This window comes from Bos indicus, chromosome 3, assembly GCF_029378745.1.
Source record: "Bos indicus isolate NIAB-ARS_2022 breed Sahiwal x Tharparkar chromosome 3, NIAB-ARS_B.indTharparkar_mat_pri_1.0, whole genome shotgun sequence".
Classification (NCBI taxonomy): Eukaryota; Metazoa; Chordata; class Mammalia; order Artiodactyla; family Bovidae; genus Bos; species Bos indicus.
The window spans coordinates 102,659,047-102,681,226 of record NC_091762.1 but is presented as its reverse complement, the minus strand read 5'-3'; the positions used below and the strand labels follow the sequence as shown (position 1 = coordinate 102,681,226).

The window sequence follows — 22,180 nt, the reverse complement described above, 5'->3', positions numbered from 1 at the left end:
TCAGGGCTGTGAGGGGGTGGAGCCTGACTTACCCCCAGAATGCAACCCCCCGCCCCGGCCCCCTGTCTGGCTCTTCACACCACCCCCGTCCCGCAGGCTGGGATCAGACTGGTGTCCTTCGTGCTGCACTTAGGGTTGGACTCACCCACAGGCAGGCAGGGCTTTCGTGTCTCCAGCTCCAGCTGGCTTCAGTTTTCTGCCCAGAGGCTACGCTGTTCCTCCTCTGGGCCCACCCAGCACTAAGGGAGCAGGGGGGAGAAGGCGGGCCTGTGACTACATTCCTGGGGCAGGTTGAGGGCTCTTCCTGGAGCCTCGGTGGGTGGACACACCCACCCAGAAGCATCCCGGGAATGGGGAATGGGCTCCCTCCGGCCCTGCCGCCCCAGGAGACCAGCAGCACAGCTGCAGCCACTGCGGCTCCAGAGAAGCTGCTTCTCTTCGGGTGCCCCCTTCTGGTCCCGAGTGGTTAGAAGGGAGCTGGGCCGGAGGACGCAGGGCACTGTCCTCTTGGTCTCAGATCTCCTGTGACAGGAGGTAAACATGCGCCCGAGCTCTAGGGAAGCCGAATGAAGGTGGAGGACCCGCCTTTGTAGCCCCTGACACCCGGACTGGGTCATTGTGCTCCAGGCCAGGAGGTGAGCAGATGGGGCCTGGTTCCCAGCCTGGCCACAGGGCCCAGCTGTTCCCCGAGTGCCTGGTCAAGGACATCACAGCCTGTCCTTCCCCACAGCACCATCTGCTCAGCCCAGGCCTCATCAGTGGCGTGCGTGCCCCCCACGACTGTTTGGCCAGACTTGTCTCCCTTCATGTGTGTGTCCCCATCTCCAGTCTGTTTCTCGTGGCCGCTGACTCCACCTCCCTGTCTCTTTTTTTCCCTGTGGTCTGTTTTTCTTTCCTCTCTGTTTCTGTCTCTCCCTCTCGCTGACTGCATTTTCATCTGTCTGTCCTCTTCTCTCCTGTGATCCCTTCCGTCCTCTGGCCCCGTGTTTTGCCTCAATCTGTTTCTCTTTCCCTTCGTGTCTCTCAGTCTCCCCCTTGCAAGGCCCTCCACACCTATGCCTGGCTTGGATAGCAAGGGCAACCCCCATCCCCCTAGGCAAGGAACCTAGAGCAGGGCTGGGCCCAGGCACACCTTAGAAAGTGGCCGAGGCCAGGAGGGACGGCCGAGGGCCTCCTCCCATATCTTGTCCCACACTCCTTGCAAGGACTTTCAAGACAGCTTCCCAGAACAGGAGCAACTGGGATTGCTGGACAGAGATCAGACCAGCACTGTGAGGCGGTTGGGCCAGAGGACCCCATGGTCGGGGGATGGCATGGCCCCGCTTCCTGTGCTGTGCTGGACAGCTCTCAACCCCCAGCCCTCCAGTGCCCCAGAACCTTCCTCCCTCCACCCTCCATGCACCACAGCCTGGAGAAGAACATATTGAGAATCAGCAGCAGCAGTAGCGCCAGCCCAGATCTGTGCCTTCCTATCTCGATGTTCAGGTATCCTGGGAAGGAACTGGGTCTTTCCCAGTGCCCGTAGGGCAGGGTCCAGACTCTGAACTTGGCACTCTTGGCCTCTGTCATCTTGCTGACCAGTCTGCCCCGCCCCTTCCAGCCACAGCATAGCTTCTGCTGTTCCTGGGACAACATCACTTGCCTAGAGCACACTGCAAAATCTGTCTTCCCAAGTGGGATGCTTCTGAGAGTAAAAGATGTTGTGAGTAATCATACCAGGACAGCAAGCTTAGACCAGGACTGTTTCCAGCAAACCAGTACAGCCACTTCTGTGTACAATACAGCACTTCCGTGTCTCCCCACCCCTCTGCCTGAGCTGTAGGACCCACCCCCTCAAGTCTGGCAGCCTCTCCCTCTAAGCACCTCCAGGCGGCGCCCTCCGACCCCTCAATGTCAGGGAGCCCTGTTGCTCTGGCCCTCTGCCCTCCAGGTCTCCCCTCCTCAGCCTTGATGCCCCCAGCTGGGCCTGTGAGGCAGGGGCTGGGATCTTTGGATGGCGAGTGGTCCTGGGGTGCCACCCCTCTGCCTCGTGCCTGCCACCAGCCTTCCCCCAACCAGGCCCTCTCAGGGTCAGAGTCCTTCACATCCTGTCTCCCTTTCTCTCCCCGTACCGCGGTCAGTGGCAGCCAGAGGAGTCCGAGGACTATGTAAGTAAGAGGTGTGCGAGCGCGGGCAAGACCTGGGTTAGGCTGGGCTCGTGGGACACTCCCCCTCCCCCGCCTCTCCTCCCAGCCTGAGCCGCCAAGATCCACAGGGCACCAGCCACATCTGGAGAAAATTGGCGTTTACGCCGAGCCCCGAGCTGAGCAGTGATTGGCATTTTCTCTAATCCTTACTTCTCGCCTGTCAAGCAGCAATTTCAGACCAGTGTTCAAGATCGACCGGGCCCTGGCCCTTGCTCTGGCCAGATGGGGATGGAGTTAAATCCGATCCTGATCGTTAGGCCTTATTGATCCCTGGAGTGAAAAATCACCTGCTCCAGGCCCAGGCTGGGAGGCGGGTCTCGGGGCTGGGTTCCGGCATCGGTGTGTTCTGGAGCCCCAGCCCTGGGAGACCCTCCAGCCAGGGCAGAAGGGGCCTGCGAGGGTTTGGTGGCCGCTGCAGCGGCCCCACCCGAGGCTCAGAGCTGGAGGGACGCCAGGGCTGGTGGTGACAGCTCTGTCTCCACTGCGCGGTGGTCCCCTTCCTCTTCCCACTGTTCCCTCTGTGTGGTGTGGCTTGGCCTCCCATGGTGTTTTTCCGCATGTCTCTGGAAATGATGCCTTGGCTGGAAATGGGCATGTGGGCAGGGCCTGCCAAGGCAGGGGGACACTGCCCTGGCTGACTTTTCAGGCGTCACTGGAGACAGTGTGCTCCCTAGGGTTGGGGGGATTCCCTGTCCTCTTCATCTCTCTTCCCTGCCCCAGCAAGCTTTGCAAGGCATACGGTGCTCACAGAGCCAGGGCCTGGATGGGGACAGGAGGGGTCCTACTCAGTGCTGCAGGGTGGCGCCTCAGCCCACCCCTCACTTCCCTCTGGTGTGCGTGTGCATGCGTTAGTGTCTACAGGTGGCCCTCTGCCTGTGGGTGCAGGAGGAGCCGCAGGCTGCATGGGTGTGCGTGCCAAGAGCTGAGCGAGGTGCTACGTGCGAGCGAGGCTGTCTGCCCTGTGTGTCACGTGTGCCCGGACCTCACGAGGTGTCATTCACAGTACAATGCAGTGAAGGAACAGTGTGGCCCTTTGTTCTTGTCTGAAAGGAAGAATGAGCAGCTTGTCTGCCTCAGGCTTGTGGCTCCCCGGAAAGGCTGGGTCCTCCTGGGCACACATCCACCTGCCTGTACTGCCTCCCGCAGAGTCCAGCACCGCACAGCCCCCCTCCCAAGACCTCTGGCCCACGTGCCTGGGGTGGCTGGCCCGGTCTGGTCCCTCCTTGCTCTCCTGTGATGGGAATGGGCCCCTCCTCCTCCTTTAGGAAACCACCATCAGCGGCCTGACCCCGGAGACCACCTACTCCATCACCGTGGCTGCCTACACCACCAAGGGGGACGGTGCCCGCAGCAAGCCCAAAATTGTCACGACCACGGGGGCAGGTGAGTGAGGCTTTGGGGTCAGAGCTGAGGGCGGGGCCGAGAGGAGGGCAGGGCCAGAGCCCAGTGCGTGGTTGTTCAGTCCCAGGACGGCCCACCATGATGGTCAGCACCACGGCCATGAACACGGCGCTGCTCCAGTGGCACCCGCCCAAGGAGCTGCCCGGGGAGCTCCTGGGCTACCGGCTGCAGTACCGCCGAGCCGACGAGGCGCGGCCCAGCACCATCGATTTTGGCAAGGACGACCAGCACTTTACGGTCACTGGCCTGCACAAAGGGGCCACCTACATCTTCCGGCTCACTGCCAAGAACCGGGCCGGCCTGGGCGAGGAGTTCGAGAAGGAAATCACGACCCCCGAGGACGTGCCCAGCGGTTTCCCCCAAAACCTGCGCGTGATAGGGCTGACCACATCTACCACGGAACTGATCTGGGACCCCCCAGTGCTGGCGGAGAGGAACGGGCGCATCACCAACTACACCGTGGTGTACCGTGACATCAACAGCCAGCAGGAGCTTCAGAACGTCACTGCCGACACCCACCTGACGCTCTCCGGCCTCAAGCCAGACACCACTTACGACATCAAGGTCCGCGCACGCACCAGCAAGGGCGCCGGCCCGCTCAGCCCCAGCATCCAGTCCCGGACCATGCCCGTGGAGCAAGGTGTGTGCTGCGGGCACGTGGCTACGCCTGGGGACCTCTGCTCTCCTTGACTCACTGACCTCTGGCGACTGTGAGCCACCAACCTCTGGTGTGTGACACTCCAATCTCTCATGACCATGATCACTAACCTCTAGTGAACAGGCGCCACATTCTCTGTGTGTGGCCTCTGACCTCTGCTGTCCTTGGCCTACTGACCTCTGCTGGGCAACTCCAATCTCTCGTGACCTTGACCCACTGATCTCTCATGACTGCATCACTGCTCTTGGGTATGCAACACTAACCTCTTGGGGCCACGACCCCCTGACCTCTAGTGAACACGGTCCACTGTGCTCTGGTGCGCGGCCACATGGCTTCTCGTGACCGAGTCCCACTGACCTCTGGTCACTCTGACCTGCTGTCTGTAAGCTCCAGCTTCACCCATGCCCTTCTGGAGAGCCTGACCACGGGTCCTGTGGCTTCTGCCCCGCTCGGTTCTCACCATGAGGAAGAGCTGGGACTGGGAGCTGAACTGTGTGCAGTGGAAGCTGGCGGGAGTGGGGGTTCTGGCCCTCTGCAGCCATCCCTAATCCCCTGCCCCCTGCTCCCCCCAATCTGTTCCTAGCGGGGAGCCCTCCAGGCCCGGTTATCCCCCTTAGGCAGTCAGAGGTGACTCTTCTCCCCTTACATCCCAACAGTGTTTGCCAAGAACTTCCGTGTGGAGGCTGCAATGAAGACATCTGTGCTGCTCAGCTGGGAGGTGCCCGACTCCTACAAGTCAGCAGTGCCCTTCAGGGTAGGTGGGGCCGGCTGGCCCGGCACACGCAGTCCTGCTGCGGGGTCCACGTTGCAGTCCCTGCCTTCGAGTCTGTGTTCACAAAGCTCTGTCCCGCAGGCCTGGGAGGGGGCCCCTCACCCGAACACGCCACCTGCGCCCCCGCTTCCCTTCCCATGCAGATCCTGTACAATGGGCAGAGCGTGGAGGTGGACGGGCACTCCATGCGGAAGCTGATTGCAGACCTGCAGCCCAACACCGAATACTCATTTGTGCTGATGAACCGCGGCAGCAGCGCGGGGGGCCTGCAACACCTCGTGTCCATCCGCACGGCCCCCGACCTCCTGCCGCACAAGCCACTGCCAGCCTCGGCCTACATCGAGGACGGCCGCTTCACCCTCACCATGCCCCGCGTGCAGGAACCCGCACTGGTCAGGTGTGCAGACACGTCTCCGGGGGCTGGGGGGAAGAGGGCGGGGCTGGCCATGCAAAGCCAGGGGAGGACGGTCCTGACTCTCCTCTGCCCACCCAGGTGGTTCTACATCATGGTGGTGCCCATTGACCGCATGGGAGGGAGCATGCTGGCGCCACAGTGGAGCACGCCCGAGGAGCTGGAGCTGGACGAGGTGCCTGGGGACCCGGCCAGGGCAGCCCTGATGGCAGTCCCATTTCGCTGGTTGGCTGTGCCCCGGGGACTCCCCCCAAACTGGAATTATTCTCTGATTGGCAGCCTGCCCGCGTCTCTGAGGAGACGCACTCTGAGCTGGCTCCTGGGAGCTTTCAGAGAACTCCTGGAGGGCTTACAGAGACCTCCCCAGAGGGGTTTGTGGAGGATCCCCTGGGGTGCGAAGTGGCAGAGACATCTCTCAGATCTAACGACTCTCAGGCCCTGTGAGCCTCACAGTCTCCAGGGGTCTAGAGGTCACAGACGGGCTCGAGTGGAACCCCAGCAGTGGTGGGCAGCCAGCCCTCTCTGGTGAGGGTGAGGGGCAGGTTACCCAGAGGGCCCCTTCTTAGCAGGTTGGCTGGGAGAAATGGCACCGCCTGCTGGTGTCCGGCGTGGTTCTACATGGACAGTGAATCAGGCCGGGCTCAGGCCCCTAACACGGATGGTGAGCCTAGCCTCAGCCCAGGAGCGTGTGCTCCAAGGCCCCTGTGTGACTCCTGTGCTCTGCTGCCAGCTGCTGGAGGCCATCGAGCAGGGCGGCGGGGAGCGGCTGCGGCGCCGGCGGCAGACGGAGCGGCTGAAGCCATACGTGGCCGCTCAGGTGGACGTTCTCCCGGAGACCTTCACCTTGGGGGACAAGAAGAACTATCAAGGCTTCTACAACCGGCCGCTGTCTCCAGACCTGAGCTACCAGTGCTTTGTGCTCGCCTCCCTGAAGGAACCCGTGGACCAGGTCTACCCGAGACCCCAGGCCTGACCAGACACCCCCAGACCGTCTCAGACACCCCAGAGGCCCCAGACCTGCACTGAGGTCTCAGGGCACTAACCCCTGGGATGCAGAAGGCCAATCCGACCTGGCCCTAGGGGCTCAGTGAGCTGACCAGGCCCAGGTCAACCTCTTAGTTCCGGGAGACCCGGTCCAGAGCCCTTTCTCCAGGAGTGGGGGTTGGAGGATGGGCAGTCTTATCCCGGGGCTCACCCGCTCTGCTGTTCCTCCACTGGGTCACAGAAGCGCTATGCCTGCAGCCCCTACTCCGATGAGATCGTGGTCCAGGTGACACCAGCCCAGCAGCAGGAGGAACCCGAGCTGCTGTGGGTGACGGGCCCCGTCCTGGCAGTCATTCTCATCGTCCTCATTGTCATCGCCATTCTCCTGTTTAAGAGGTGAGCGCTCTGGTGGACGGCCACCTGCCCGTGGACCCCCAGGCCTGCCCTGGCTAGATACATGCAGGCCGGGGCAGCCACGCCGACCTGCAGCCCGGGGTGCAGGCTCCTGGGCTCTGAGGGGAGCCAGGAGAGCGAAGCAGTGTGTGCACACCCACTGGTGTGAGCCTGGGTGTGATGAGCAGCCGCGCACCTTCACAAAGGATCTGTTCGGGTGCATCCCTGGGGCATGTCCATCTGTCTGTCTCTGTGTTTTGTGGATGTGAACCTGTCTGTCTCTCAGCTTCAAAACACCACCTTCTCCTGGCCCCCTACCTTGAGTATCCCCTCTGCCACCAGCCCTAGATGACTCCCAGCCTGACTCCCCTGCCCAGGCCTTGAGAGGTCCAGACCCAGCTCCAGGTCCATGTGCCCACGGACACTGACTTGACAGACGTTTATTAAGTTCCCACTGTGACCACAGCATCCACAGCTGTCCCAGACAGAGGGTGTCTTGACCCTTCCCACAGCTCTCCCCGCAGGGTCCCTGTCACAGGGGATGGGCCCCCCTGCCCCCCCACCCAGTTACTAACCAGAAATCCAGGTGTCACCCTCGACCCTCCCCCCTCCCACTTCCCCCCAGTCTCTCGTGAATGTCACTTGACCTGCCCCCCACCCCACCGTGAGCTCCCCACGAGGTAAGGCACACGCACGTGGCACGCCTCAGTCCTGCCTCTCGCAGCTGCGGCCTCCGCCTCTTCTCACCGTGCCCGTTCCTCTCTGTCCTCCTCCCAGCCTGAAGGGTATTTGCAAAGATTTACTTTGTCACCCTCAATATAAAACTTCTCAGCTTTAACTAGAGAGTTTTATAGCCTGTCTGCAGCCTGACGGTCCATCAGACGCCTGGCTGCTCTGGCCCCTGCCGCCGCCACCCCTACGTCATCGCTGAACTAATGCAGTTCCCGGCCGGCCTGGCCTGCGCCCCTCCACTGCACTCATGTCCCCTCCTTGGAGACGCCTTTCCGGGCTCTGGTGCCACGAGGCTCTGCCAGGCCCCTCCCACTCCCTGCTCACACCGTCCCCCACTGTCTGATGGTGCTGCCCTGGGAACATCGCTGGGCCTGTTCCCAGCACCCAGCACAAGGCTGTCAGCGCACACTTGTTGGTCCTTGTGTCTGCACACAGGTGCGCACCCGAGGGGGCCTGTGCCCAGCGCCCCGTCTCTCCCGGCCTTGGACCCTGACCCTTGACCCAGTGCCTGCTACCTGAAGTTAGCTCCTTCCTCCCAGGGTGAATAGGGACAAGCTCGCCTGGTTCAGGGCCGGAAGATCCCTGGGTGGGGACCTGAGGAGCGACTCCCACACCCACCCAAGCCCCCTCCACTGCCGTCTGGGTCCTGGTGTAGGCCAGGAGAGGTGACCCCCTCCCTGTGAAGGCCACGTGGGTGCCGTAGATCGGTCCGCAGTGTCCCCGTGTCATGAGAGGGCCTGAGCATGTGTGGCGGAAACAGTGACGGTTCCTTTCTTCTGTCCTTGCCTGTCTCTCGGGACCTAGTAAACAAGAAAGGTAGGAGTCCTTCCTTCTCTCTTCACACGCCTCCCCCTTCACTTCTTGTCCTCCTGCGCACTGCGGGCCCATCGGGGAGGGGCACTGCTTGGACCAGAAGCCTCCTGGCCTGCGGCTGTCTGGTCAGCTCAGCAGACGCCGGGGCCAGCTCTGTCACTCTCTCCACCTGTGCCCTGCACAGGGGGTGCCCCTTCTCAGGAGACAGGCTTAGCTCAGAACTCCGATGCTGCCCGTGCATGCATAGGCCGACTCGGAACTCCCCAGAGCCTGCCCCCGGCTCCCAGGTGTCTGAGGTCACCGAAGCGCTGCAGGAGACAGAGCCTGGCCTGCGTGCGAAGAGCGCTGGCTGCAGGGCAGTGGGGAAGTGTGTGGTGCGTACTGACGCACACTTGCATAAGTTTCCTCCCCGGCACAGCTGTGTCCACTGCGCAGAAGCCTTGGATACTTGTCAGCAGATGGACCCCACAGGCTGTCTGTGATCCTGTCCCTGTAGACTGGGGAGCCGAGGCCAGCGAGGGAAGACTGCCCAGCTGGGGAAACGCCTTCCCCTGCTGCTCTGTGCCTTTACCCTGATCCCGAGAGCCAGACAGCGGGAGCCCAGCTCTCTGTGATGTTTGCATATCTTATGTGTCGTTTGCATGTTTACTCCTGGTGGCTCCTGCTGCCTCAGCGTGGGGGTCTTGCGGACAGCAGCCACTGCCCAGCCGTGACCTGTCCCTGTGGGAAGGAGCTACCAGCCTCTGCGACCCCTTCCTTTCTTGCTGTGCTGGCCCACTGTCCACTCCCTACCCCTGCTCTCTCCCCATCCCACCCTGTGAGGCTGCTCTGGCCCTGGCTCCCCTGCGCTCAGAGACCCCAGGCCGGGATGGGAGGGGCAGAGCTGTGGACACAGAGCTCTGGGGCAGCCAGCCATGCCACGTGTCTCTGTCCTCCGCCTGGACCTCGGTTCTCACCAACCACCCTTCTGCCTGTCCAGGAAAAGGACCCACTCCCCATCGTCCAAGGATGAGCAGTCAATTGGGCTGAAGGACTCCTTGCTGGCCCACTCCTCCGACCCTGTGGAGATGCGGCGGCTCAACTACCAGACCCCAGGTAGGGTGGCTTCGCCAGCCTGCCTGCCCCGCCTGGGTGTGCCGGTCTCTGCCCAGGGACGCTGGCCTCACCCTGGCCCCCATTTCCTGTTCCTGCCTTCCACCCTTCTCCCTGAACCCATCGACTGTGATGAAGTGACCAAGGAACGCCTATATCCAGTGGCTGGACAGGCGCTGCAAGGCCTGGAAGCCTCAGTGGGTGGGGTGAAGCTCCTTAGACCCTGACCTGTCTTCAGTCAAGCCCTCCAAATATAGGTCCAGGATCGTCACAGAACCCACATCCCAGCCCCGGGGTGCCAGCCCCTGTACCTGCATTCTGACCCCTGCACCCAGAAGAGGGGTTTGTTGGGGAGGGGATGGCTCATCAGATCTTGTGGCAGGATGTGGGTGTCTGCACCTCACCCTTCCTGATGGCTGGGCCCAGATCTTCCGTGTGAGCCCTGGGACCCAGCACAAGACTTGGTGCCTGCCCCTCCTTCCCCACCACTGTCATGGGCTCTCTGGATGTCATTCCCTGTCTGCACCCCAGCAGACACAGCTCAGACTTCTTCCTGGGGGAGGCAGGGTCATTCCTCGGCTCCCAGGTGCTCTTTCCATCATGACACCTCTCGCCCTGGGCTGGGGTTGCCTCAGTGATAGTCTGAGCTCTGTGAAGCCAGGAATTGTCTTCGTCCTCCGCCATCTCTTGGGTTGTGCGCATGGTGGGTCTTGTTAGGTGCCTGTGAAACACAGCTGAATGAACGAGTGAGCTATAGCACACACAGGGTTTGTGTGTGCACGAACTACTTAGCACTGAGTGCTGAATGACCGCACCATTTCATGGCTGGAAACAACAGCAATGATGTTAGTCTCACAGCTTTTATGAGTCAGAGATTCAGACAGGAGCATAGCAGGAGCCGCTTGTCTCTATTCCAGAATATCTGGGGCCTCGGCAGGAAGACTCATAGGCCAGAATCATTTAAATGAGAGGTCAGCAAACTGTGGCCTGGGGCCAAATGTGGCCCACCACCTGTTTCTGAAAATAAAGTTTTATTGGAACACAGCCATGCCCTTTCATACATGTACTGTCTGTGGCTGTTTTCACTCTAGAGCAGAGTTTAGTAGATATGATACATACCATATGTCCTTAAAGCCAAAACTATTTACTCTCTGGCCTTCTATGGGAAAGTTTGCTGAGCACAGAATCCTGGAGACTCGTTCATTCTTGTGTCTGGTGCTTGACACTGGAGTCAGCTATGGGTCCACCTGGGGTTTTCAGCTCTCTTCCTGACATCACTCCAAGTGCGTGTGTCCTGAGAGGGAGAGAGCCAGGCTGTTGTAACCAGGTGTGGTCAGATCTGCGAGGAATCAGAACTCCAGGGTGCTGGGGTCTGGAGGGCAGAGAAGCCTCCCCTGAGAGGGATGCAAAGCCCTGGGGGCCATAGGCAGGCAGAGGGGCTGGGAGAGACCTCCTTTCGGTGACAGTGGTGGGTGCAGAAGCAACGGGGCGCTGTGTCCTGTAGCACTGGAGCTGGGCGTGTTGAGAGCCCAGAGCTGAGTCTGGAGGGGGAGTCACAGAGGGTGCCTGCACGCCAGGCTAAGGGGTTTGGACTTCATCTTGAGGGCGCCAGGGAGGCATGAAGGGTTTTCAGCAGGGGAGCAGTGGGGTCAGAATTGAGCTCTAGAAGTGTCACCCTGGCTGTGGTGTGGAAGGCAGATTGGAGGGGGAGAACCAGGGGAGGCAGACCGTTGTGAAGGTGCTAAGGACCTGGGCATGGGGGCTGGCCATAGGGACCTGGCTGAGCAGCAGAGCTTGGGCCTGATTCCCTGTGGGGTGAGGAAATAGGGCCGGGGTCCCAGGATGGCTCCGTGGTTGCTGGTTGAGCAGTGGGATGGCAGGTCCAGGGGGACCTCCACACCGACATCCAAGCCTGCAAATAGATGAGCTCTCCCCGGAGAAGGGTGCAGAGAGGGGAGAGTTCGGCCCAGGAGCAGCCAGGGAAGGAGCTGGAATGTTGAGGAAGGGTAGATGCAAGGATGGCCAAGGAGGGGGAGCCAGACAGAGAGGGCGTTGGGGAGAGGAGTGTCTCTGAGGCCAGGCTGAGGGGGCTGTGCGAGAGCCTGTGGCTTTGGCGGTTGGAACCTCGGAGAGGTCTGAGTCCCGGGCAAGGAGCCTTTCAGCGGGTTGAGGCACTGTCAGTGGGGGATGAGCCAGTGGATATGCAGGCCCTGCTGGGGTCTGGATCCCTGTGGCTGTAGGGATCTGGGAAGGGAAGGCAGGGTGGAGCACAGGGGAGCCGAGGTGGTGGTATAAGGGTTGGGGAACCAGAAGGTCAGGAGGCTGTGGCCCGGGGCGGGGCATGATGAGGGTCATCAGAGGTGCTGAGGTCAGGGGACAAGGCTGCTGGCCGGGAGAGGGGTCTCTGTGCACAGGGTTATCCAGGGAGGGGAAACAGCGACCAGAAAGAAGGGTTGGCTGGAATGGCGGCACTGCTGAGGGTCCCCCTTCCCATGTTTTTAGTTCAGCGAATGTTTATTATTTTCTCTCGTAATCTAATTTTCCTTCTGAAGATGCTTGAAATGCACAGAATTGCTGAGAGAGCGATGCGGTCCCCATCTGCCCATCCTTGTTGGGGACTCACCCTTCTGTTTCTCACCGCATGCGCCTTCCCTCTCTCTAAAAGCACACTTCTCTTTTGCCAAATGATCTGGAAATAGCCAGGGTCAAACTTGATTACCAGAGGCCACAACGTTGGCTTGGACCTAGAATTTCTTCACAGGAAGAGGCCCCCAAGGCCGGGCAGGCTCTAGGGGGTGGGAGAGGGGTGTCTGTCGCTTGGGCAGGGTGGAGCAGAAGGCGCTGCGGTGGGCCAGCCCTCCGAGCTCCCCAGACCCCCACTGGCTGCGATCCAACAGCAGTGTAACCAGAGGTTAACGGGTGTCCTCTTGCCCCGCTGTTTTTGTTCTTTTTCTCTGCAGGTTCCAGTGTCCCCAGTTGCCCGAATATCTCAAGTTAGTTTTTCGCGTTCCCCATCTGGGGCCCACTCTGGCTTCTGTGTGTCTCCTCTACTTCTCTCACCCGTCGCCTCTCTCCTTCCTTGAGCTCTTCTCTCCCCTTTTCCTGTCTTTGCTCCACCTTCTCACCACCCCGTCTTTTCCTTCTCCATCCCACTCTCTCCTCACCTCGCCCCCTTCCTCTGGCCGCCCCGTCTTGTCTCTGCCTCTCCCACCTCCCGACTCAGTCCGACTCCTTTCTGGTGCCTCTCCCATCTCCTCGCCCCAGCGTCTCCCTCCTCTTCTCTTCCTCTCCCTTTGAGTTCTTCCTCATCACTCTGCCGTATCGCCGTACATCATGATCACTCCATCCACATGCTGGGTGCTGGGATGATGAGGTCACAGAGCCTCCCATGGTGACTGGCGCCTTGAGGGCAGGAGCGCTGTCCAGAGGAGGGCCTGCGGGCGGGGCACAGGCTGAAGCAGCCCAGCCCCGTCCCGTCCGCCGGCCTCCACCTGGGCGTCCGGCCCTGACCTGGGAGGAGGGCCAGCCACTCAGCACCGTGTCACGTGGCCATGCCCACTTGTGCCCACGGCATACATACCCCCCTGCCCTGTCCCCTCCCGCCCCCCGGCCGCTGTGTGCCCTGCCACCCCTGTCGCCGCATGTGCCGCTGTCTCCATGCCACCAGTGCCGAGTGCTCCATGGTCACACGTGTTCACATGCGCACATACATGCATCGGGCTGTCTCCGCCACCAGCTCAGGCCCCACGCTAACTCTGCTCATGTACCCCCGCTGCTCCCAGGTATGCGAGACCACCCGCCCATCCCCATCACCGACCTAGCTGACAACATCGAGCGCCTCAAAGCCAATGACGGCCTCAAGTTCTCCCAGGAGTACGAGGTGAGACATCCCTTCACCGCCACCCCCACCACCACCATATGCCTGGCCCCAGGCCAGCTCCTGTCCTGCCTCGGGCCCCTGCTGTGTGTTTGGGGAGTGGGTGGTGGGCTCCAGGCTGCCCAAGAGCACAGACTGAAGGGGTCAGCAGTAGCCAGTGGGGAACTCAGCTTCTTAGGTACTGGGCCTGGTCAAGACCTTTCAGGCACTCCAAGATTAGGACACAAAGTCACATGCCCCTGTGCTAACAGAGACAGATAGAAGGTCATAAACACAATTAGTAATAATAGCTGGCATTTGTAGAGAGCTCCCTGCCAGCCAGCTCCAGGCTAGGCACTCTGCATGCACCATCTATTTATGTCCTCCTTACAACCCTGTGAAATGGGAACCAGTGTTATCCCATCTTACAGATGAGGAGGCTGAGGCTCTGAGAAGGGAATGACTTGTCTAAGGTCACGTCACTGATGAGTAGTGGCACCCGTCTGGCAGCCTATGCCTGCACACGCGTGTGCTCAGAGTGTCTGTCACAGAGATGGGGAGTCTGGGAGCCTGACTCCTGCCGCCTGGGCTGCATAAACCCTCCTGCTCTGGGTGCTTCCTTCACTGTGGTTTCAACCCTACCTGCTCCCAGAAGGCGCTAGTGGTAAAGAACCTGCCTGCCAGTGCAGGAGACATAAGAGATGTGGGTTCAATCCCTGAGATGGGAAGATCCCCTGAGAAGAAAATGGCAAACCCACTCCAGTATTCTTGCCTGGAGGATCCTATGGACAGAGGAGCCTGGTGGGCTACAGTCCATGGAGTCACAAAGAGTCATGCAGAGTCACAACTAAACCGACTGAGCATGCATGCACGGTGGGGGCTCAGACTTCAGAGCACTGCTTCACAACCTGGAGTCAAGGCTTCTAGCTCCCAGCTGGAGAGGTGCTTTGCTAGTGAAGGAGGTGATAAGGAGAGCCCAGACTCCTCTGAGGAGTACTGGCGAAGGTGTTGTTAAAGCATCTTCTGCCTCAGCCCCACTCAGTCCCCACTCCCGGCGCAGGCCTGGCACAGGATTCGCCTCGGTGGATGATGGATGGATGGGTGATTGAAGGGCTAGCTCTGCCCTGCCTGTGCATCCACTTCTCTCCAGTCACATGTCCACCCTCCACTGTGCTTGCTGTCCTGGGCACCAGGGCTCCACTTCCAAGGGCTGTGGGTCAGGCTTCTGCAGAGGAAATTGAGCTTGGCAGGTGAATTGATGATCACATCTGCCTAGAGGACAAGGTGCTGCCTCTTCCTGTGGAGCTCCCACTGGGGGGCCTGCCCTGCACAGGGCCCCACCACAGAGGGGATAGAGCCACCGAGTCAGGCTCCCTACCTCCAGTTCCCGTGAGGCGTTCACTCACCCAGTTCCACGTCCCACTAACCCTTCCTCCTGTGGGGCCCTGCACCCCACTGTCCAGGCCTGCGGTGTCCTTCTCTCACCTTCTGCTGCTTCTCTGCTCCCGTCTGCGCTCCCCTTACAGACCTTCCTCCTTCAGGAAACCACCTCTGGCCACCCTGGCCTGCCAAGAGCTTTTCTGCAGCCAGGATCCGACAGCTCTGTTACCTTTAATGATGAGCATCATCAGGCACTTAGCTTGTGCTTGCCACTGGGAGTGTGGAGACAAGTGCCCACAGGGAGTTCAGTCCGTAGGGAGATGAGTGCAGACAGATAACGCTAAATGTGACCTCGTGCCATGGTGTTAAATATGCAGATGTGCAGAAAAGGTCCTCCGACAGCAGCACGAAGCAGGCAGGCTAGGGGTAGGGTGTGCTGGGGTCTCATGGAAGTGCTCACTGACCTGGGGAGAGTGACAGGCTGGTGCAGAAACCAACAGGCAGGTGTTGTGCTGTGCTGAGAACTTCGGGTCGTATTCATCTGTAAAAGGAGGGTAATAATAGAGCTGGTTTCATAGGAGGATTGGGAGAGGGAATACAGAGTGCAGAGAATAGCGCCACGCACACGGTAAGATTTTGCTGAGATTCAGCTGTTATCATCCGAAGTGACAAGGAACCATGGAAGGCATTAAGCAGGGAATTGATCATCAGATTGGCATTTTATAAGAATTGTTCTGGCTGCAAGACAGAAAGAGGCAGGGAAAGAGACAAAGGAAAGAGGCAGGGAGATGCCCAGTCTGAGCAGGGGTGGCCCAGCTGAGGCCCTGGCAACAGGGTGGCGAGAGCCAAGGAGCTGGGGGAGCATTGGGACGTGGTGACGGATGAGACGGGGGGCACAGAGGAGTTTGGAGGATGACTGGCAGGTTGTGGCCGCGGCTTTGGGGTAAACGAGGATAGAGCCCTTCACTGAGACAGAACCCCAGCAGCAGAGCCAGATTTGCACAGGGGAGCTGATGCTCAGCTTGGCAAGGGCTGAGACTAAAGAAGTGTGGGGCATCCTGGTGGGATATCAGGGGCCTGTGGGCTCTGCAGACCAGGGCTCAGGGGAGACTCTGGGCTACAGCTGAGTTATGTCAGCTCCAGCATATGGCCGTGAGGTCATCCAGGAAAGGTTGGAGAGTTCAAAGAGGGCCTAGGAATGAACCCCAGAGAAGCACTGTGTCCTGCCTCCGAGAAGGAACAGCCGGAGAGGGAGGAGGAGAGCTGGGCGAGGCCGTGCAGCGGTGTCTGGAGCCCAGCAGCACTGGGTCATGCACAGCTGGCCGCCTCTCACTTCTGCCCTCGTTGGCTAGCTGGGCGCAGGGCTTGAGGGACTTCCCCTGCCCTCTCCCCACCCCTACCACTCTCCTAGGCAAGGGGATTTGGTACCTTGGTCAGAGGAGTCTTCAGTCTGTAACCTTGCTGACCAGTGCCACAGTAGCCTCTGTGCTCCATGGCTGGGGAGCTGGGGCTCAGCCTTCCCCAGCACCACGGCACAGAGCCAGTGACTGTGGCCTGGGAGCAAAGGCAGATGTGGGCACAACCTGGAGGGCTGGGTCTCCTGGGGGCACTAGGTAGAGATCGGCTGTTACCCCGCTCCACCTGCCTCCTTCCTTCCCTGCAGTCAATTGACCCAGGACAGCAGTTCACGTGGGAGAATTCAAACCTGGAGGTGAACAAGCCGAAGAACCGCTATGCCAACGTCATTGCTTACGACCACTCTCGAGTCATCCTTACCTCCATCGATGGTGAGCCTAGGGCGGGGCCCCCTCGCATCCCTGGCTCTCCTCCTCCTCCTCCTTACTGGGTGACATCTCCTCCTCCAGAAGAGGCCCACTGACTAGGTTGGAGGCCCCGAGATAATGCTCTCCCATGTCCCTTCCTGCCCGTAGGTGTCCCCGGGAGCGACTACATCAATGCCAATTACATCGACGGTTACCGCAAGCAGAACGCCTACATTGCCACGCAGGGCCCGCTGCCTGAGACCATGGGCGATTTCTGGCGGATGGTGTGGGAACAGCGCACAGCCACTGTGGTCATGATGACGCGGCTGGAGGAGAAGTCCCGGGTAAGGCTGTTCAGGGCCCTGCTGAGGTTGGGGGGTCAGGTATAGATACTCGGCCACCAGGTGACTTCGGGCACCTCTTCTGTCCCTGTGGGAAGACGCCCTTCAGGGGACTTACCAAGTACTATTGTTCTCCTGGGTTGTCCTCGTATCCCAGCTGCTGGGCGCTCCTGGGACGTGGTGTGTTCCCCAGACGCCAGTGGGTTCCTACCGTGTTAATATGTTGTCCCAGATGCTGTCATTTTCCAAGAATGTTAACATGTCCCCCAGTTACTGCCTGTTTCTGGGATGTTCACGTGTTCCCTAGATGCTAGAGCGTTGCTGGGGCCTTAACACATCTCCTAAGTTAATTAGTGGAGTAGAGCTGCTGTTATCTGCTTTTGCACAGCAAAGCATTGACTGGAACATAAAATTTACAGAGCTTGAAAATGGTGTATAAACGTTATGGGTAAATTTGGCAGAAAACGCACCTGGTGCGATCTGGTCATGAATAAATGATTTTCAGTTCCGTCCCTCGTTCCCCTCGCGAGGGCAGGGGTGGCGGCCTAGTGTGAGGTCCTGATTTGGTCTGGTGAGGGGGTGGCATGATGAATCTGAGATCTCGGGGGCCAGGGGCCTGGCAGCCAGCACAGCTGGACCTTCCACCGGCTCCTGCCCTGGGCCCTGCCTGTCGGAGCCTTTGGGTCCCTCTAACCCCCTTGCCCGCTCCCCCTGCTGTCTCTCTGCAGGTGAAATGTGACCAGTACTGGCCAGCTCGTGGCACCGAGACCTATGGCCTCATCCAGGTGACCCTGCTGGACACGGTGGAGCTGGCCACCTACACTGTGCGCACCTTCGCGCTCTACAAGGTGCAGCCCCGGCCCCGCCTGGGGCCCGTGTCCCGTGGTCTGAGCGTGCTGTGCTGGGGGAGCGGGGGCGAGTGGGAGTGCGGTGTTGGAGGTGTGAGCGGGCCATGCCGGCCGGTGCTGTGGGCGGGACGGATGGAGGCAGCACCTGAGTTCCTTCAGGCTGCCCCGCGTGACTTCTGAGTCCCGTCGGAGAGCCGGGGTCTGGCCTTGGTGTTGGGGCAGGCTGTAGCAGGCATGCTCCTTGGCCACTCACTCCATCTCTGCTGCTGTCCTCTGCAGAGTGGCTCCAGTGAGAAGCGGGAGCTGCGTCAGTTCCAGTTCATGGCCTGGCCAGACCACGGAGTCCCCGAGTACCCGACCCCTATCCTGGCCTTCCTGCGGCGGGTCAAGGCTTGCAACCCCCTGGACGCGGGGCCCATGGTGGTGCACTGCAGGTGAGGGGGTGCTGCCACCAGGGCTGGGTCAGAGGTGAGGGAGGCCTCTGCCCAGGCTGAGTCCTGTTCCCGCAGCGCGGGCGTGGGCCGCACGGGCTGCTTCATCGTCATCGACGCCATGCTGGAGCGGATGAAGCACGAGAAGACAGTGGACATCTACGGCCACGTGACGTGCATGCGGGCGCAGCGCAACTACATGGTGCAGACTGAGGACCAGTACGTGTTCATCCACGAGGCGCTGCTGGAGGCCGCCATGTGTGGACACACGGAGGTGCCCGCCCGCAACCTCTACGCCCACATCCAGAAGCTGGGCCAAGTGCCTCCCGGGGAGAGTGTGACTGCCATGGAGCTGGAGTTCAAGGTGGGCTCGGGGCTGGGCCTGCCTGGCTCCAGCGCCTGGACCGGGTCGTGGGGACGGCCCCCCCCAGGAAGCCCGGCCTGACCACCCCTCCCCTCTCGCTAGTTGCTGGCCAACTCCAAGGCCCACACATCCCGCTTCATCAGCGCCAACCTGCCCTGCAACAAGTTCAAGAACCGCCTGGTGAACATCATGCCCTACGAACTGACCCGTGTGTGTCTGCAGCCCATCCGCGGCGTGGAGGGCTCCGACTACATCAATGCCAGCTTCCTGGATGGCTATCGGTCAGCACGCTCGTGACTGCCCACCATGCCTATGAGTAGCTGGGCCTGCGCCTGGCCAGTAGGGGGCACAACAGAGTTGGGCTGGCCCAGAAGACCTGGGTGGGCTTCCTAGAGAGGGGGTGATCTGAGTGGGGCCCCAAGGGACTAGGCAGCCATGGGGAGACTCGAGGGGCAGCAACACCTCCAGCATATCCAGTCTTGTGTCCGCCCCAGACAGCAGAAGGCCTACATAGCCACACAGGGGCCTCTGGCGGAGAGCACCGAGGATTTCTGGCGCATGTTATGGGAGCACAACTCCACCATCATCGTCATGCTGACCAGGCTTCGGGAGATGGGCCGGGTGAGCACACCAGCAGCCTTCCTCAATCGCATCCTTTCCCTCCGGCCCCGTAAGCATAGTCTCAGACCCTTACTACCACCTGCGGCTTCCAAATCCTCTGGAACCTGGAGCTCGCCTTCCCCGCTCCTCTCTTCCCCACCTCCTCCCCTTCTGACCCCAGGGCCGGGCCCTCTGTCCACAGGAGAAATGCCACCAGTACTGGCCTGCAGAGCGCTCTGCTCGCTACCAGTACTTTGTCGTCGACCCGATGGCTGAGTACAACATGCCCCAGTACATTCTCCGTGAGTTCAAGGTCACGGACGCCCGGGTGAGTGGACAGGGGAGTGTGTATATGTGCATGAAGGTATGTTTGTAACACTGCCTGAGCCCCTCTGGGGTGGGGGCTGCCTGCATGGTACCCCAGCTCCAACCGTAGGAATCTAAGGTAAGGTGTGGGGGCAGTGAGCCCATTTCCCAGTATGGCTTCAGGGTGCTTACCTGTGCTGATGCACTGCCCGCCTGGCCAGGGGGTGCTGCCACTCCAGCCCTGACCCTTGGCCCTGCCACCTCTCCCAGGATGGGCAGTCGAGGACAATCCGGCAGTTCCAGTTCACAGACTGGCCGGAGCAGGGCGTGCCTAAGACGGGCGAGGGCTTCATCGACTTCATCGGGCAGGTGCACAAGACCAAGGAGCAGTTCGGGCAGGACGGGCCCATCACGGTGCACTGCAGGTGGGGCTGACCCCGTGGAGGGCTGGGCGGGTCGGGGGCCTAGGGGCAGGAGCCCTGACCCAGTGCTCTCCCGTGGCAGTGCTGGTGTGGGCCGCACTGGGGTGTTCATCACGCTGAGCATTGTCCTGGAGCGGATGCGCTACGAAGGCGTGGTTGACATGTTCCAGACCGTGAAGACCCTGCGCACACAGCGCCCAGCCATGGTGCAGACGGAGGTATGCAGGCCACTGGCCAGGCTGAGGCTGGCTCCTCCCAGACACATGCCCCTGGCATTGCCCAAGGCGCAGGGGAGGGGTGACTGGACACACTCCCCGCTCAGCAGCTGTTGCCCTGGGTGCCAGTGGTATGCCTGGCTCCCAGCTAGGGTCACACGTGGCAGTCCTTACAGGGGTACACAATCTAGGGGCAAACTGGGATGGCGGGGGGAAGCCCGAGCAGATGTCTGGGTCCAGCCCCTGCTCCTGGCCAGCAGAGGCTAAGTCCAGGAACCGTTGGCTGCAGTGCATGTGATGGCAGGGGGGAAGCCCGAGCAGATGTCTGGGTCCAGCCCCTGCTCCTGGCCAGCAGAGGCTAAGTCCATGGACCGTTGGCTGCAGTGCATGTGCCCTTGGCCATGTGGGGGGGTACCCGCCCATGCTGACCGGCCCCCTGTCCCGTAGGACCAGTATCAGCTGTGCTACCGCGCGGCCCTGGAGTACCTCGGAAGCTTTGACCACTATGCAACGTAACTACCGCCCCCTCTCCTCCGCCACCCCCGCCTGGGGGCTCCGGAGGGGACTCAGCTCCTCTGAGCCATACCGACCATCGTCCAGCCCTCCTGCACGGATGCTGTTGGGACCACAGCATTTCAGGAACATTGCCACACTGCACAGAGAGCCCAGAACTGCCCTGGGCAAGGGGGTGGGCCCGCAGGCAGGCGCCACGGCATGGTCTCTGTCCGCTAGGCCTGCCCCGGAGCCACTGCGAACTCTCTGTTCTGCTGCCGCGGTTCTCATGCTTCTCATGGGGTGGGGGGGATGGGAGTGAAGCCTCCCTTTTTATACATTAAGTGGGATTATAGACAGGGATTGTAGCCTCTTCCCTCTGACTTTTCTTTTTGCAAATTCTTAACTGCAGACTGGGCTGCTGTGGGGGACGGGGGAATAGTTTGTTTTCTCCTTGAGTTCATTTTGGATCCTTTTCTTTGGTACGACTTTCGCTGCTGCAGGACGGAGCGTGCCTTCCCCATGTGTGTGGAGCCGGGGCCGCCAGCCTGAGCGGAGGCACCGCTGATCTGGCTGCCCTTCCAGTCCTGCTGACAAGACCCTGTTTCAGCCAAGTGCAGGGAAACACATTTGGGGGGTTTAATTTCTGTTCCATTTTTCCGTAAGAGCCTTATTTGAGGCCCCACAGACAGTGGTGGGGGAGAGGAAACGGGAAGCCCTCACCCCCAGTCGTCTATTCCAGTGTGTGTGTAACATTCACAGCCCAGACCACAGATGTGTCTGGGGGAGCAGGCGTTCCTCATCACCATCATGTTTTGCAAAGGTTAAAGATAAAGCAAAGACGAAAAACAAACACAAAAAAAATCCAAAAAAAAGAGAAAACCGAAGAAAAAAAGAGAGGTACCCCCTGGCCTCTGCTTCAAACCCCTGAGAGGGAAGGTGACTCTGGGTGCCTGGGGGTTCCCTCTGGGTCCACAGAGCCTGCCTTTTGTCTGGCATTGCAGGATGGCACAGTGTTGGGTAGGCTGTGGGTCTGGCCACGTGGCCGAGACGGTGGGCGCTGGTCAGGGTGTGTGCCACGCCCCACACACCTCAGGGCCAAGCAGGGGTGCGGCTGGCCGTTCAGGTCCAGGCCAGTGGGCCTGGTAGCACACGTCTGTTCTCCGAGCGGGGGCCAGATGACTTCCTTCCCTGGTTTGCAGCTGTCTTCAAAGCCCCCAAGGAGCTCTTTTCCACTCCTTCAAGATGCCCTCCTAAACCAATGTGGCAAGACTACTGGACTTCTCTCAATGGTACTATCCTCAACCCTTATTATCTTGGCTTGCTGGGGGGCAGGGAGAGGGCCTCTTCCTCTGGGCAGCACTATCTAGGTAGGTAAGTGGGGGCGGGAAGGGTGCATAGCTGTTTTAGCCGAGGGGCGTGAGACGGGCGTCCCCAGGTCTAGCTAGGCTGTCAAGACCAACAGTCCAGGGTTGGTGATGTTGAATGAGACATTCGTTTTTACCTTGTGGACGCTAGTGCTGTAGAGTTCACTGTTGTACACAGTCTGTTTTCTATTTGTTAAGAAAACTACAGCATCATTGCATAATTCTTGATGGTATTAAATTTGAATAATCAGATTTCTTACAAACCGGGTCTCTCGTCTCCGCTCTTTCTGGAATGCGAGTCTGGGCTGTCAGTCCCTCCGGGTGAGTTCTGCCGATTTCCTGCTCCTCAGGA

General features: G+C 60.3%; 1 protein-coding gene across 8 annotated transcripts in view; it reads left to right on the top strand.

Annotated features, from left to right (window-relative positions):
- Positions 1-22,091, top strand: part of PTPRF (protein tyrosine phosphatase receptor type F) — an 84,371-nt gene extending 62,280 nt beyond the window's left edge. For 2 of the 8 annotated variants that reach the window (XM_070786699.1, XM_070786695.1), the window contains 22 exons: positions 2,121-2,147; positions 3,452-3,569; positions 3,649-4,227; positions 4,902-4,999; positions 5,161-5,414; positions 5,511-5,604; positions 6,160-6,378; positions 6,655-6,809; positions 9,331-9,446; positions 12,404-12,436; positions 13,226-13,323; positions 16,343-16,466; positions 16,611-16,786; positions 17,512-17,631; positions 17,911-18,065; positions 18,141-18,426; positions 18,529-18,707; positions 18,921-19,047; positions 19,229-19,354; positions 19,603-19,757; positions 19,837-19,972; positions 20,417-22,091. In XM_070786699.1, coding sequence (XP_070642800.1) covers positions 2,121-2,147; positions 3,452-3,569; positions 3,649-4,227; positions 4,902-4,999; positions 5,161-5,414; positions 5,511-5,604; positions 6,160-6,378; positions 6,655-6,809; positions 9,331-9,446; positions 12,404-12,436; positions 13,226-13,323; positions 16,343-16,466; positions 16,611-16,786; positions 17,512-17,631; positions 17,911-18,065; positions 18,141-18,426; positions 18,529-18,707; positions 18,921-19,047; positions 19,229-19,354; positions 19,603-19,757; positions 19,837-19,972; positions 20,417-20,485 — 3,444 coding nt within the window. In that variant the 3' untranslated portion in view covers positions 20,486-22,091. The remainder of the gene's footprint in view (positions 1-2,120; positions 2,148-3,451; positions 3,570-3,648; positions 4,228-4,901; positions 5,000-5,160; positions 5,415-5,510; positions 5,605-6,159; positions 6,379-6,654; positions 6,810-9,330; positions 9,447-12,403; positions 12,437-13,225; positions 13,324-16,342; positions 16,467-16,610; positions 16,787-17,511; positions 17,632-17,910; positions 18,066-18,140; positions 18,427-18,528; positions 18,708-18,920; positions 19,048-19,228; positions 19,355-19,602; positions 19,758-19,836; positions 19,973-20,416) is intronic. The other 6 variants (XM_070786701.1, XM_070786700.1, XM_070786696.1 and 3 more) reach the window with 5 other exon arrangements.
- Positions 22,092-22,180: the final 89 nt, after the last annotated feature.